Source organism: Helicoverpa zea, chromosome 2, assembly GCF_022581195.2.
Source record: "Helicoverpa zea isolate HzStark_Cry1AcR chromosome 2, ilHelZeax1.1, whole genome shotgun sequence".
Taxonomy (NCBI): domain Eukaryota; kingdom Metazoa; phylum Arthropoda; class Insecta; order Lepidoptera; family Noctuidae; genus Helicoverpa; species Helicoverpa zea.
The window spans coordinates 12,264,991-12,277,906 of NC_061453.1; the positions used below are offsets into that span (position 1 = coordinate 12,264,991).

At 37.8% G+C, this 12,916-nt stretch overlaps 1 protein-coding gene across 4 annotated transcripts in view; it reads right to left on the reverse strand.

Annotated features, from left to right (window-relative positions):
• Nucleotides 1-70: 70 nt before the first annotated feature.
• Nucleotides 71-12,916, reverse strand: part of LOC124639022 (E3 ubiquitin-protein ligase RNF13) — a 29,037-nt gene continuing 16,191 nt past the window's right edge. For all 4 annotated transcript variants that reach the window (XM_047176245.1, XM_047176239.1, XM_047176253.1 and 1 more), the window contains 9 exons: nucleotides 11,039-11,130; nucleotides 6,271-6,373; nucleotides 5,681-5,789; nucleotides 5,249-5,423; nucleotides 4,583-4,743; nucleotides 4,051-4,146; nucleotides 3,903-3,958; nucleotides 3,013-3,185; nucleotides 71-2,651 (listed from right to left, as the gene is read on the reverse strand). In XM_047176245.1, coding sequence (XP_047032201.1) covers nucleotides 2,599-2,651; nucleotides 3,013-3,185; nucleotides 3,903-3,958; nucleotides 4,051-4,146; nucleotides 4,583-4,743; nucleotides 5,249-5,423; nucleotides 5,681-5,789; nucleotides 6,271-6,373; nucleotides 11,039-11,130 — 1,018 coding nt within the window. In that variant the 3' untranslated portion in view covers nucleotides 71-2,598. The remainder of the gene's footprint in view (nucleotides 2,652-3,012; nucleotides 3,186-3,902; nucleotides 3,959-4,050; nucleotides 4,147-4,582; nucleotides 4,744-5,248; nucleotides 5,424-5,680; nucleotides 5,790-6,270; nucleotides 6,374-11,038; nucleotides 11,131-12,916) is intronic.

Below are 12,916 nucleotides of genomic sequence, written 5' to 3' on the forward strand. Positions count from 1 at the left end.
GGCCTCATGTTTGTAAACTTAAAATGAAGGCATTATGTGTCGGTATTGCAGAAATAAATAAAACAAAATGTCAATATTTCCTTTGGCTTTATTTCTAAACTTGCGATCAGTATCGCGGTCACTGACCCCAGTTCAGCAAATACACAACTTAAATCATAGTTCACTCCCGACCGGCCGCTCTTAACGTACAAATATATCACAAGTAAATAAAGCATTTTATAACAGTTGCCAACTCAGATAAACAAGCTATCCTAAAGAAAAACATTTGAATTGATAGACTGAAGTCTGATGTTTTAAGAGTTTAATTTCATAATGTTGGCTAATTCACACTGGCATGGATTCCCAAAAGAACTAGATTTTTTACGAAGGATAGCTTGTTTATCTAACTTTTTTGCTATGCTGTATTAACTCACTCTGCCAGTATGCCATAATATGACTGTAGCATTCATATTTAGCGCCATTTAAATCTTTTAAACGTTAAAGCCTAAATTGAGTTAATACAATTAGAATTTCATAAACAATATTATTTGAGCGCATTATGACTGAAATCATATGAAAAACAAATATGTTGCCACAAAAATAAATATCATAATTTATCAGACTTTCTTTACAAAAGTCTGTCAAATTGACATGTTTACTCTCGTGGTAAAGTTATTCCGCAGTAAAATTACTGGCTCAAAATTAACATTATTTCCTGGCCACAGTTATTTCCCAGATTAGAGCAGTTAGCAGAGTAAGTAAACACAGCATAGTTAAGTATTATCACATAGAAAATAAAATGTTAGTCGTGTTTAGTCACAATATATGGCGTTAGCGAAGTCGCCGCTACCTACAGTCCAACTGATCCTATATACAGGGTGATTTATATCATTTATTATTTTATACAGGATGTGTGAGTCACTTGTCAGTGCTGAACTAAATGTAACGTCGTTTTGTGATGATAACATATTCAAAATTCAAATAAAGCCATGTAAGATTTGATTAAAATTAGTAAAAAAAATACTGTCATTATGAACTAAACTTTTAATCAGAAAGGTTATAAAATTAGTATTTCTGGATAAAGAATGGCTTTTCAAAAGTTTCACATTTTATCTGTAAAATAAATATGATAGTTGAACACATTTTCTTCACAAAAACGATCAAACTGTCACTTTTACGATAGAGATAAAACTACTATTGGAAAACCGGTTCTTAGCTATCTTGGATAGATGCTGCCATTTAGTTCAGAACAGAAAAGCAATAGTCATTAATTAACGAGTTAAAATAAAAACCATTCTAAGCATAATCACGTAACGACTAAAATTTAACATTAAACTTACAAAAACACTACAATAATTATTTTATAATACAATAATATTTGATAACGCTATGTAGGGAAAGATGGCGTGTCAGCGGCTAGCCTCACAACCCTCTGGAATTTACAAATAAATATTAACTGCGGAATATTTACAGAAAATTCTCGATTTCCTGGCTAAGTTTTGAAACTAAAAACTAATTTATTTAATATATTATTCGAAATTTATTATATAACAAAAATACATAATTTTTGAATTATATAACTTATTCTAAATTAATCGAGAACCATTTTTTGTGAGGCGAAAATAATTTTGAGGTATAGAGCTTCTAGAAATATCCCGCAGTATTCCAAATTTAAACAAAGCAATTCCCATTTCAAAACTCCCCGGAATTCGAACAGTATTAGCTACCAACTTCACATTAATTACGACCTACAATTGTTATTCAACTGACTTCAAATCTATCTACAATGATTTCAATATACTTTAATTATTTAGCATAGATAAATAGTAACATAATCTTTTATATTAAACAAAAGTCCACATTAATAAGTCACAATAAAATCAATATTTTTCGTCCATTCGTCACAAAAATGGTTTATTAATATGAACTTTGAAAGAAATACTCAATTCGATATTGCACCTTTATAATTTAGTCGATTCCCATAATCAGTGCGTTTTATTATAAAATATAGTATTTTGCTCGAATTTTCAATGCGTCAGGCACTTTGATTTTAGTAAAATAAACTTTCGTCTTTAAACCAGTTTAGAACACAGCTCAAGCAATTTTGATCTTTACTTGAGGAATGTTCTAGAACTGATCTTGATGTCATTCATAAATTCTGCGTCACTTCGTACAAAATGAAAGTGACCAAAACGAGGAGATCCATACATTCTCATTTGCCTAAGTTTGTGATGATTTCAAACAAAACCTCGGTCTTTTAAATATTAAATTGACGACATTAGATTTACTTATTATAATAATATTTTTTTTCTAACAAAGTGACATTTGAGTTAGTCATGGACCTGAGACAAGTTCAAGCATTATCAAGTACTTTGGAACAATCAAAATTCCATATCTAACTACAATATTGAACTTTGATCGCACGCCCAGTCAAGATTTCGATTTTAAATCGATTCTTAGTATCGATACTTTATCGACATTGTCATCTGAGATATCGATATTTTTGTTGTAAGTTTAGAGGTCACAGCTTGGACAATTTTTCGTGTTGTATGTTAGAGATCGCGTGTAATATAAGGGTGCTTACACACTGGGCGGCAGTAGCGAGTGTCGGCCGAGTGTTCATAAGTCCACGTGATGCGGTGACGACTGCGGGGCGGGTAAGGCTGCTACACCTGGAGGATAATAAAATATTTGAAAAAACTTTTTCTCCACTACAGAACTTAATTTAATGCATTGAATCATGTTGATTCGTTTTTTACTTTCTTACAGTTTGTGAAAGGTTCTCAATAGGGGTGTTTTGATCAAGCGGGAACTGAACTTTTTTTATGCGGAAGCGTGTTCACAAGCAATGTTACGAAATACCTCACCTATTTCAATGGTTTTTCGCTTAACACTTCTAATCACTTCTAATTGTGAAACCGATATTTTAAACCACTAAAATGTACAGGGATATTTTTATAATATTTTTTTTTTTAACTGAAATATTTCAAAAATGAGGAATAAACTTCGTTAAAATAAGGTACATAATATTACCGATCTCTCCATGCGCTTCCGTATTGATAGAATGGTCGTGGCTCAGCAGCGCGGGCGGGGCGGGGTCGCGGCTGCGGGAGCGGGCGCGGCGGCGGGAGCGACGCTCGCTGGTCACCGACGTGGACACCGCCGGCATGCTCGAGATCAGGGCTTCTCTGTCGTCTGTTTCCACGCTGGAATTCAGAACAAAAAATATTTTATAATACCCCACAATAACCGAGGAATACCCAAAAAACACTCTGTATAATTCTTATAAACTAATTCCTATAAATTGAAATCCATGCGTATGTCACCGGAAAATAACAAGATCCGTAAGTTTATCAATTTACTAGGAAGTTTATAAACCTTCGTAAGATTCTAAACGGGAGATAAATTGTAATATGTTACGTCCACATTTTCGTAAATTTATAAACTTACTGAACTCACTCGTAAAATAATAAATAAGCAGTAACCAAACGCTACGCGCGATCTGATTGGTTGGCTGTCACGTGTCACTTCTCCTTCCTAAGCATTGCCACTATGAACATTGACCAATCAGAGAGCAGTGTGTTATTTTACGTATTTCAAAGATCGTATAATAAAGAGTATAGATAAGAGTTTCTGTGATTGGTCGAACCATATAAAATCTTAAGAATAGATATTCGTTAGTTTATAAATTTACCGTATGACGTCGGAAATTGATAAATACGAAAATGTACGAACTTCCTAGTAAATTGATAAACTTACGGATCTTGTTATTTTCCGGTGACACATATAATATTCTTTTTAAAATCAAATTCTCAATGCTATGCATATTGAAACGAAAAATATCCAAAAAAATATTTTCATGTGTAATGCTAATAAATATGTGTTTCCAACATTCAAATTAAAAATGCCATAAAAAAACTTACGTGTCATCAATAACATTACTCTCCTCGTCGTCATTATCCTCTGTAGGGGACGCTGCCTGAAATCATAAAACAAAAATATAAGAAATATTTTTTTAAATTTTGAAATAGAACCCAACATACTGGCTATATTTCGTAAAACATGTAATACCTGAGCATTCTCTTCGTCCCTGCGAGCTCTGAGCCTGGAAATGAACCGCGCCGCGCGGACGAACGGGTTCTCGCGCTGCTCCTCAAACGTACCGCCCTGGAACATTACCAACACACATGTTATACAATGAAGACCAATGTGTCATACTGCGTGATGAGATCGGGTTGCTGCATTTAGACGAATTATAGCATATAACACAGTTGAGAAATAAGCTACGCTGCGACTCAGTCATTTAACCACCCGTGTTGTGTGTATGTGTGTGAGAGAGAATGAATATGTGAGTGTAAGTGTGTGTGAATGTCTGTGTTTAAGCGATTGCGTCTGAGTGTGACTATGTGAGTGATTGAATGAGTGTCTGAATGAGTGTCTGTATGAGTGAGCGAATGAGTGTTTGTTCATTGAGCGAATAAGTGTGTACGTGAGTGAGGAATGAGAGCGTGTGAGTGAGAGAATGAGTGAGCGTGTCAGATTATGTGAGTGAATTAATAAGTGTCTGTGTGAGTGAGTGAATGAGTGTGCGAATGACAACTACCTGCGTGGCATTATTATCGTTGAGCAGCGGCTCTGTGTCGGTGGAGTCGGAGTCGGTGTGCAGACGGCGCCGCTCGCCGGCCGCGAACACGCGGCGCTTGCACACGGGACACACGCGCTTGTTCTGCGTCAGCCACGGGTCGATGCACACCGCGTGGTATGCTGCGGAAATATAATCAAATGATTGTAGAGAAAACAAAAATTAGCATTAGATATGGTCTGGCAAATTCGTATGTGACACTGTCAAGGTCGCGAGCTGGACACGTTACCGTCAGCAGCGATGGCACAAGACACATACTCCCGTGAGGTGCTTTCACGGTGTATCAAACTTAGCCTGCGATGCCCCTCTCGCAAACAGTGGGAGTATCATATTATGAGGTAGTGGGACGGTCATATTACTAAATAAGAACTGCCTCGCTACTGAACACATAGCCTTGGGTTCGATTCTCGGGTCGGACCGGAATAGATTTGTGGGTTTTAGAAAATTTTGATAAAGCAGGTCGGAGCCTGGAAGTCGGTGATTAATACGGACAGGCACGTAAATCTCCACACGGTGGTTTCGGATTGCCGTTCCATCGGGCTATGAGAGTGAGGAAATAGTGAGTGCACCGCAGTCCAAGCAAATGTTTGTGCACTATAATATCTCCTAGTCAAGTAAATCAGGTACCATGTGCACAGGGCAGCACCCTTAGCCGTTCGCCCTCTTGGTAGTCGTCGAGGCAGATGGCGCAAGTGTCGTACGGGTCGCCCTTACTGAACTTGCATGTGGGGATCTTCTTCAACGCTCGGCTGGGCAAGCGGTGCCGCCGGGCACGGCGACGGTCTTTTATACACTTTACTATCTAGAAAGAAAAATAAATGAAGTGTTAATATGGTAAAGGTAGACTGGAAGCCCGTCCGCCATATTGGATTTGTAATGACGTTTCTTAGCTAGACATGTATTGTCATCAGAGAGCTTTTGTAAAATTTCATCCTAATCGAAGACCGAGAAGTGGGTCAAATTAAGATACCAAAAATTTCTTACATAGTTAGTAACAAGCTAATGTAAGCGTGTTAAAAACCAGTGTAAAATGAACCTTATTCCCCTAACAATACGTACCATAAATACGAGTATAACGAGCAGACACAGCACCACGACTATCGCGAAGGGCAGCAATAGATGCGTGTTGATGTTGAACGGCAAGTCGTCGTTCACCATTATATAGAAACTGTAAAACAATGGCTGGATGATTTCATATCAAAATATAATTATTGATTAATAAAAAATCATATAAAAAAAAATAAGGAAATAATGCAGTTACTAAGATCTATGTGTATATGAAAAATTTGGATCAATTATAAAATTAATTTACTGTTACAGCCTTTTTACCGTCCCACTTGCACTGCTGGGCACAAGCCTCTTCTCACATGGAGAAGGATTGACGTTTACCAATGTTACTAAATACAATACAATACATACAACCTAATAAATAACAATAAATAGGCATAACAACTTAATTAACAAATAGTCCAAAACTTGACGTTAAAGAGTTTCAATCGAAAGCCTTTGAGGAAAAGTCGGTGAATAAAATCATGTCGTGCAAAGCTGACACCAAAACTTGACGTTAAAGAGCTTCAATGATTAATGAAAGCCTTTAAGAAAAACGTTCGTGAATGAATATGAATACATGTTGTGCAACACTGACTCACCCGCTAGTGTACAAGTACTCGTCGCCCAGTAGGAGGCCGGCGAGATCGCTCACAAACACAGACGGTATCTCTATCCCCTCTGGATTATTTGCCGACATAGTCTCTGTAACAATTATACAAAAAACTTACCACCTTATTCTAAAACAAGATCAGTCCATGGTGTCGAACAAAGTTAACTGTCTAAGCTTGGCACTAAAACCGGCATTTTTTAAGACCCTGTTTTATAATAACTGTGGTGGTAACTATTTCTACAGGCTTCATTCGGGTCCCGACTCAATTACTTTCACGTGCCCCGGAGGGTTAAAAAAATCTATCTGCTTCTTTAAAAAAAAATGTCAAGCCGTTCTTGATTTATGAATAGTGTAACTAACACGATTTTTTTATATTATGTAGATAGATTTATTTACTTCTGTAGATTATTTCGCGGTTTAAGGGTCAATTCCCACTGAAAGAGCAGCGGCCGGCAGCGGCCGGCAGCGGCCGTAATTGCAAGGGATTGAGCGCGAGCGCGGCGGGCCGCGCGGCGCCGCACCGCGCCGCGCTCTTACATTTTCCGTGCTCTTACGGCCGCTGCTCTTTCAGTGGGAATTGACCCTAACGCTACTACCAGGAAATGGATATAAAAAGATGTGTATTGTCTCAGGCCACTAAACAGAGATGGTCTTTTTTGTGTAACAGGAAAAGATTAACATGAATGAGCATTTGTAAAGATAGATTAAGTTAGCAACATTTTATTTAAAATGTTTGGATACACGGTTTACATTGAGAAAGTAGTCTACCGATATTTTTTTATTATCATCTTTTTCGTATGAAAGGAACTACTAAAACCACGTTTTAAAAATAAAGTAAACCCAGCAACCCAGCAATTTGTCGGTCATTGAGTACATCGGAAACTGATTCATCAAGCGTAAAATAAGGGCCGATTGGTGCACTTGGTACAAATAAGTACAAATACAAATGTACTTGAACTGCATCGATAAATAATTTCTTGTTTATTTATCCACACACTACTTTTACAACAAATAAAGTGATAGTGTATTCTATTTTTATATTGTCCAAGGAAATTATTTTTATCTTAATACAGTTTGTTCAAGTAAACATTTGATAGATATGTTGGAACTGTCATTAATTATTTTTTATTGAACTACTGGTTCTATGACATTTATCGCAGGTGGCTTCATATACAGACTAAAGTTGTAAAGATTAAGTAAGTCTGACAACCTGTCTTATTAAGGGGTAAGGGGTTGCCCGGGTAAATGGGTTGAGGAGGTCAGATAGGCAGTCGCTCCTTGTAAAACACTGGTACTCAGCTGCATTCGGTTAGACTAGAAGCCTAGAAAAGGCTAGACAGATGATGATGAATTACTGATTCTATGTATTTGATTGCATAAGTTGTAATTTAATCACAATTAAATTGTAATAAACAGCTGTGTTGCTGGGAAGTTTGTTCTTCACCGCTTCTTCTTCCCAGCCGTAACACTAGGAAGTGGTGAAAGGGGGGCGTTTTGGGGGTGCTGTCCTTTTGTAAATTTGACGTGAAAAAGTGCTAATAACTAGCCTCCTTTCAATAAACGTTTTTGACTTTGACTTTATGATATTACCACAGGTGGCCATATAAACAAACTATAGGTGTGAAGGGTAGACAGATTCGGAGAACTACATTATTGTAAGAGGCACTTGTTTTTTAGGGTTCCGTACCCAAAGGGACCCTATTGTTTTCGCTCCTCTGTCCGTCCGTCCGTCTGTCACCAGGCTGTATCTCAACCGTGATAGTTAGAGAGCTGAAATTTTCACAGATGATGTATTTCTGTTGCCGCTATAACAACAAATACTGAAAACTAGAATAAAATAAATATTTTGGATTTTTTTGCTAATTTTTGCTCTGGTACGGAACCCTTCGTGAGCGAGTCCGACTCGCACTTAGCCGGTTTTTTTTAATGAGACCGGATTTTCCGCCAGTGAACCACAATTATGTAGTGTGGAGATAGAAATCATGGTGATGAAAACTACCATTGACATTAATAATACGTTTTAAATATCAGCACATATTTTTTGTATGAAAACAAACATTTCATTGAAACAAACATCAACAACACTCATAGATTATTTATTTATTTATTTAAAATACTTCTTGCACACATAGTACAATGGCGGACTTAACGCCTTAGGCGTTCTCTACCAGTCTACCTTTGGGTGGCGGAGAGAAAGCGTTGGTAGGTGCAAACAAATCTGAAAAACTAGTGTGAAACATATACCTACATATATTACAATACACAAATAAATTAATAATAATATATATGTATATATATAACTATATAAATATGTACACTACAAACAATACTACTAACATATTAAGAAAGTTAAGTTAAGTTAGATTAGTACAGCGGTTCCCAAATTCTTTTGGCTTCGGAACCCTTTTCATTTCACAATTTTTCGGCGGAACCTTAGCTTAAGTAAGAAGTAAACTAAAGACGTAAATACACTTAGGTACGGCTCGTGGCGCGTGGTAGCGCACCAAATGGTTATATGGTTAGAGACATATTCATTATACTCAAGCGTAGCATGGCTATCTGCCACACGGGCCAGAAAACAATTTAGCGGCCCTTGATTTTGTGTATTATGTGAACAGTTTTCAGTTTGAAGACTGACAAAGTAAACGCAAAAAGAAATAGATTGGGTTTGTACAGGTGCGAGCAAGCGCGATTTTTTAAAACTAAAAGAAGAAGTTCCAAGCACCCGCTAGCATTAAAAGACGTTCAGTGGCAGCCGGTATCGCAAGCGAAGCGAGCGCGAATTTTTTTTAGTTTAAGTACCTACACAAAATAAACAAAACCACTGTAAATTAATAAGGTCTCAAAAAGTACAATATCCACACAAAAAAGCAAATGCAAATGAATAAGCAGCTAGCGAAGAAAGCGCTATTGCTTTTTCTGAACCATAGGAATAAAAAATAAACATCAAAGGAAACCTCGACCGAAGAACGCGAAATTTTTTCAGTATGGATACTTGAGCGAAGCGAGCTCAAAATTTTCGGATTTGGTGAGGTGAGGTGCAACAATTGGAAATAATGTCACACTTTTTGATTCATGGTAAAAATAGCCACTGGAAATACTCGTAGGCCTGTCATTTCACGTCCTGTCAAATGTATGAAAACGTTTAATCCTGGCGATGAAATAAGCCCAAAAAATGCGGTGATTTTTGGCCGACTCGCTACCTACTTTTGCCGATTGCCGAAGACCTGGAGGTATTAAGTTGATCTACAATTTGTAAAAAACGAAATTAAATTATCTGCTGCCGTGGCCTTCCCCCGCCACTTGTCGCGAAAGTACGAGACTTACACTCCCGAGTGGTACCCACCTACATGGTGCCTAAATGGAATTTTGGAATGTAATATTTAAAACAATTTAATTAAAAGTGAATAATAATTTAATATTGTCAAAAGTGAAACGATTAACCATATAGAAATCTTGAATTTTCCACGGAACCCCTGAGGGCCTGTCACGGAACCTCAGGGTTCCGCGGAACCCCATTTGGGAACCGCTGGATTAGTAGATGGGGGGCGGTTTATTACGTCTATCGTTATTTTTATTGCACTTTTTAATACGACAGTTTTAAAGGTTTTGTAGGCCCGTTAGTTTCAATTATCTTAACACTAATATCTACCAAATATTGGGCCCACTTTTATATGAAAAAAAAAAAAAAACCACCATAATCCACTTGCATTGATACAGGTAAAGTCTCAAGTAGACACAAAAACTCTCTCGGGGTTTTCCATCACAACACACTAACATTTTAACCACTAACAAAAACTATGAATAAAACAGATAAATCACTTACTATAAACAAACATAGCTCGTTTATTTCCATTGTGAACGTTTCAATCAACAATAAATATGAAATGTATGGAGTTACCGCCTACCGCGGGCGTTCGAAAACAACTTTATCGAAGTAATGCTATTGTACTACAGAACAGACTACAGACCAGATAATATTATGCTCATGGGCCGAGGAAGTGTGAAGATGTCCGTGAGAGAAATGTACGGATTTCATGAACTTTAAGTCAAGGGCAATAGAGTCTAAATTTATATAGCATTGTTAATGTTGCTAAAATATGTTTTGGCGTTATTTAATGTGGTGTAATCGTGTAACAATGAAATTCGCGCAGTTCGTTGGTGGTTATCAGTGTGTTCGTACATATAATATGGTGTTTTTTGTGTCATTTGATTTGAATGATGTGTATTTTTCGAGGAAATCAATAGTAGGTCGTCATAGATAGCAACAGGTTACTAATAAAACAGATGTATTTATTAGATAGGCATACAATATGGGAAATATTGTTGTGATTATGTGTGGTGTCTTAAGGTGATGTTTGGTTATAAATAAAATCATTGTCATGAGGACACAATTGTGCTGTAGTGTTTAATTTGTGTCGTTTCGTCTTCCCAATTCTGGAGAGAACAATAGGTGATTAACGAAAACATCAGTTTTGGCGGATGGTGGCTTTAATTTTATCTCTTGAAACTGCAAATCTGAAGTCAGCCATTTTTTTTGTCAAATTTGAAATCAATAGCAGCTGACTTCTAACAAGCAAAGCTTTTCGACAATATCTTTACAAACAAATGCACACGGACTCTAATGAGTACTTTAGCATTACAAAGTTATTTTGCGCGAACTGTATGTACTGTATTATGCTTTGCTGGGTAACTATATATCAACTACTATGGTGTGAAAGACACAAGTAAGTACATTATGTAGTAAGTGTGCTCACCAAGTTCACTGGAGTTGACATTGTGCACGATGGCGCAATCGTAGCCGGCGTCCTGAGCGTTGCGGATCTTCACCTCGAAGCTGCAGTTATATCTAAAACAAAAAAACATTCAATATTCTTAAAACTTATTTCATAGAAACTGTAGTATATTTTTATAGACCACTGCCGAATTTGCCCTGCCAAAATACTAGGTAAACTCAATAGTAACTACCTAGTTAACAATTTATTGCCTAACGAAAAGGGACAGTAGTTTTCTTACATACGTTTCACTCACCACCCCGAGCAGGTCTTCACTTTTAACCAAAAGTTTGAACCATATAATGTTTCCAATCAAATATATGTACTTAAGTACCCACCTCACTGAAAATCTCACAGAATATTACAGAATATTATTTTCTGAAACAAAAAGTCGTGGTGGCCTAGTGGGCAAAGAACCAACCTCTCGAGTATGAGGGCGCGGGTTCGATTCCAGGTCAGGCAAGTACCAATGCAACTTTTCTAAGTTTGTATGTACTTTCTAAGTATATCTTAGACACCAATGACTGTGTTTCGGATGGCACGTTAAACTGTAGGTCCCGGCTGTCATTGAACATCGTTGGCGGTCGTTACGGGTAGTCAGCAGCCAGTAAGTCTGACACCAGTCTAACCAAGGGGTATCGGGTTGCCCGGGTAACTGGGTTGAGGAGGTCAGATAGGCAGTCGCTTCTTGTAAAGCACTGGTACTCAGCTGAATCCGGTTAGACTGGAAGCCGACCCCAACATAGTTTGGGAAAAAGGCTCGGAGGATGATTATTTTCTGAAACATCTAGTCGGTGTGTACATTGCAGTTACTGTTACCTAGAGCACCACGAAGGGTTATAATTACGTGATATCGTCCAACCGGTACTTTGGTCGAGTGTATTATCGACAATGCCCGATTGCTGTAACTGATATTACAGACTAACTACGCCTATTGCTTCGCAGTGGTAGTATGCTCAACTGCACGGGGTCCTGTATCGCTGCCTGGGTTGGACAGAAACAGTTTCAAGGGTTTTAAAATAATTCACCCCAGTGCCTGGGAACACGCAAAAGGGGATAGAAGCATTCGCGGATGATGCTACTCAGTAGCAGTTCTTACAATTCAATGTCAGATGCCGTCTAGGACTTAACAGATTAAGCTGACAGCTCACCCGATAAGAAGATGCAGACACTTTAGTTATTTCTTTTGTTTTTATATTAATTCTGTGTCATAATTACTGTAGTTAAATAGATGACCAAATAATACAATAGAAATGCCATTACATAACATACTTCATCATATGCTGCCTCACCTTTTCCTGTGTTGAGCTCCCAGTACACATTGGCCTGTGTTGGGCCAAGCTTTGCAATGCACAAATGTAGGCCACGATCAAATGGTGTTTACACATTGGCGCATGGCTCATTGCTGCCTGGCAAACCACTTGCGATGGACGTCGAAGTAATTAGGCTTCGGTTATTTATTTGTACACTACTATATATATTTATATTATACTACACTACTATATTTACTACTATATTTAGTTTTACACGCAACACAAAAGTGTACTATCCTCAGCGATCGGTGACGAACTAAACATTGGCCGTATGTGTAAACACCACTCGCCAAGCTGGGCCACGATTCCTTTGATGTGTGCCCAAAAAACCGACAACTCGCCGAATGCACGCCAACCTTGACAAATGTCCGCCAACATGCATCAATACTCCGTGTACACATTGGTGATGCCGTGTATTGGCCACGCTTGGGCCAAGGTGTTCTGGGGGCTTTAGGCGTCAGCTTCCAGTCTAACCAGATTCAGCTGAGTACTAGTGTATTACAAGGAGCGTTTGTCTATCAGATCTCCTCAACCCGAGCAGCCCAAG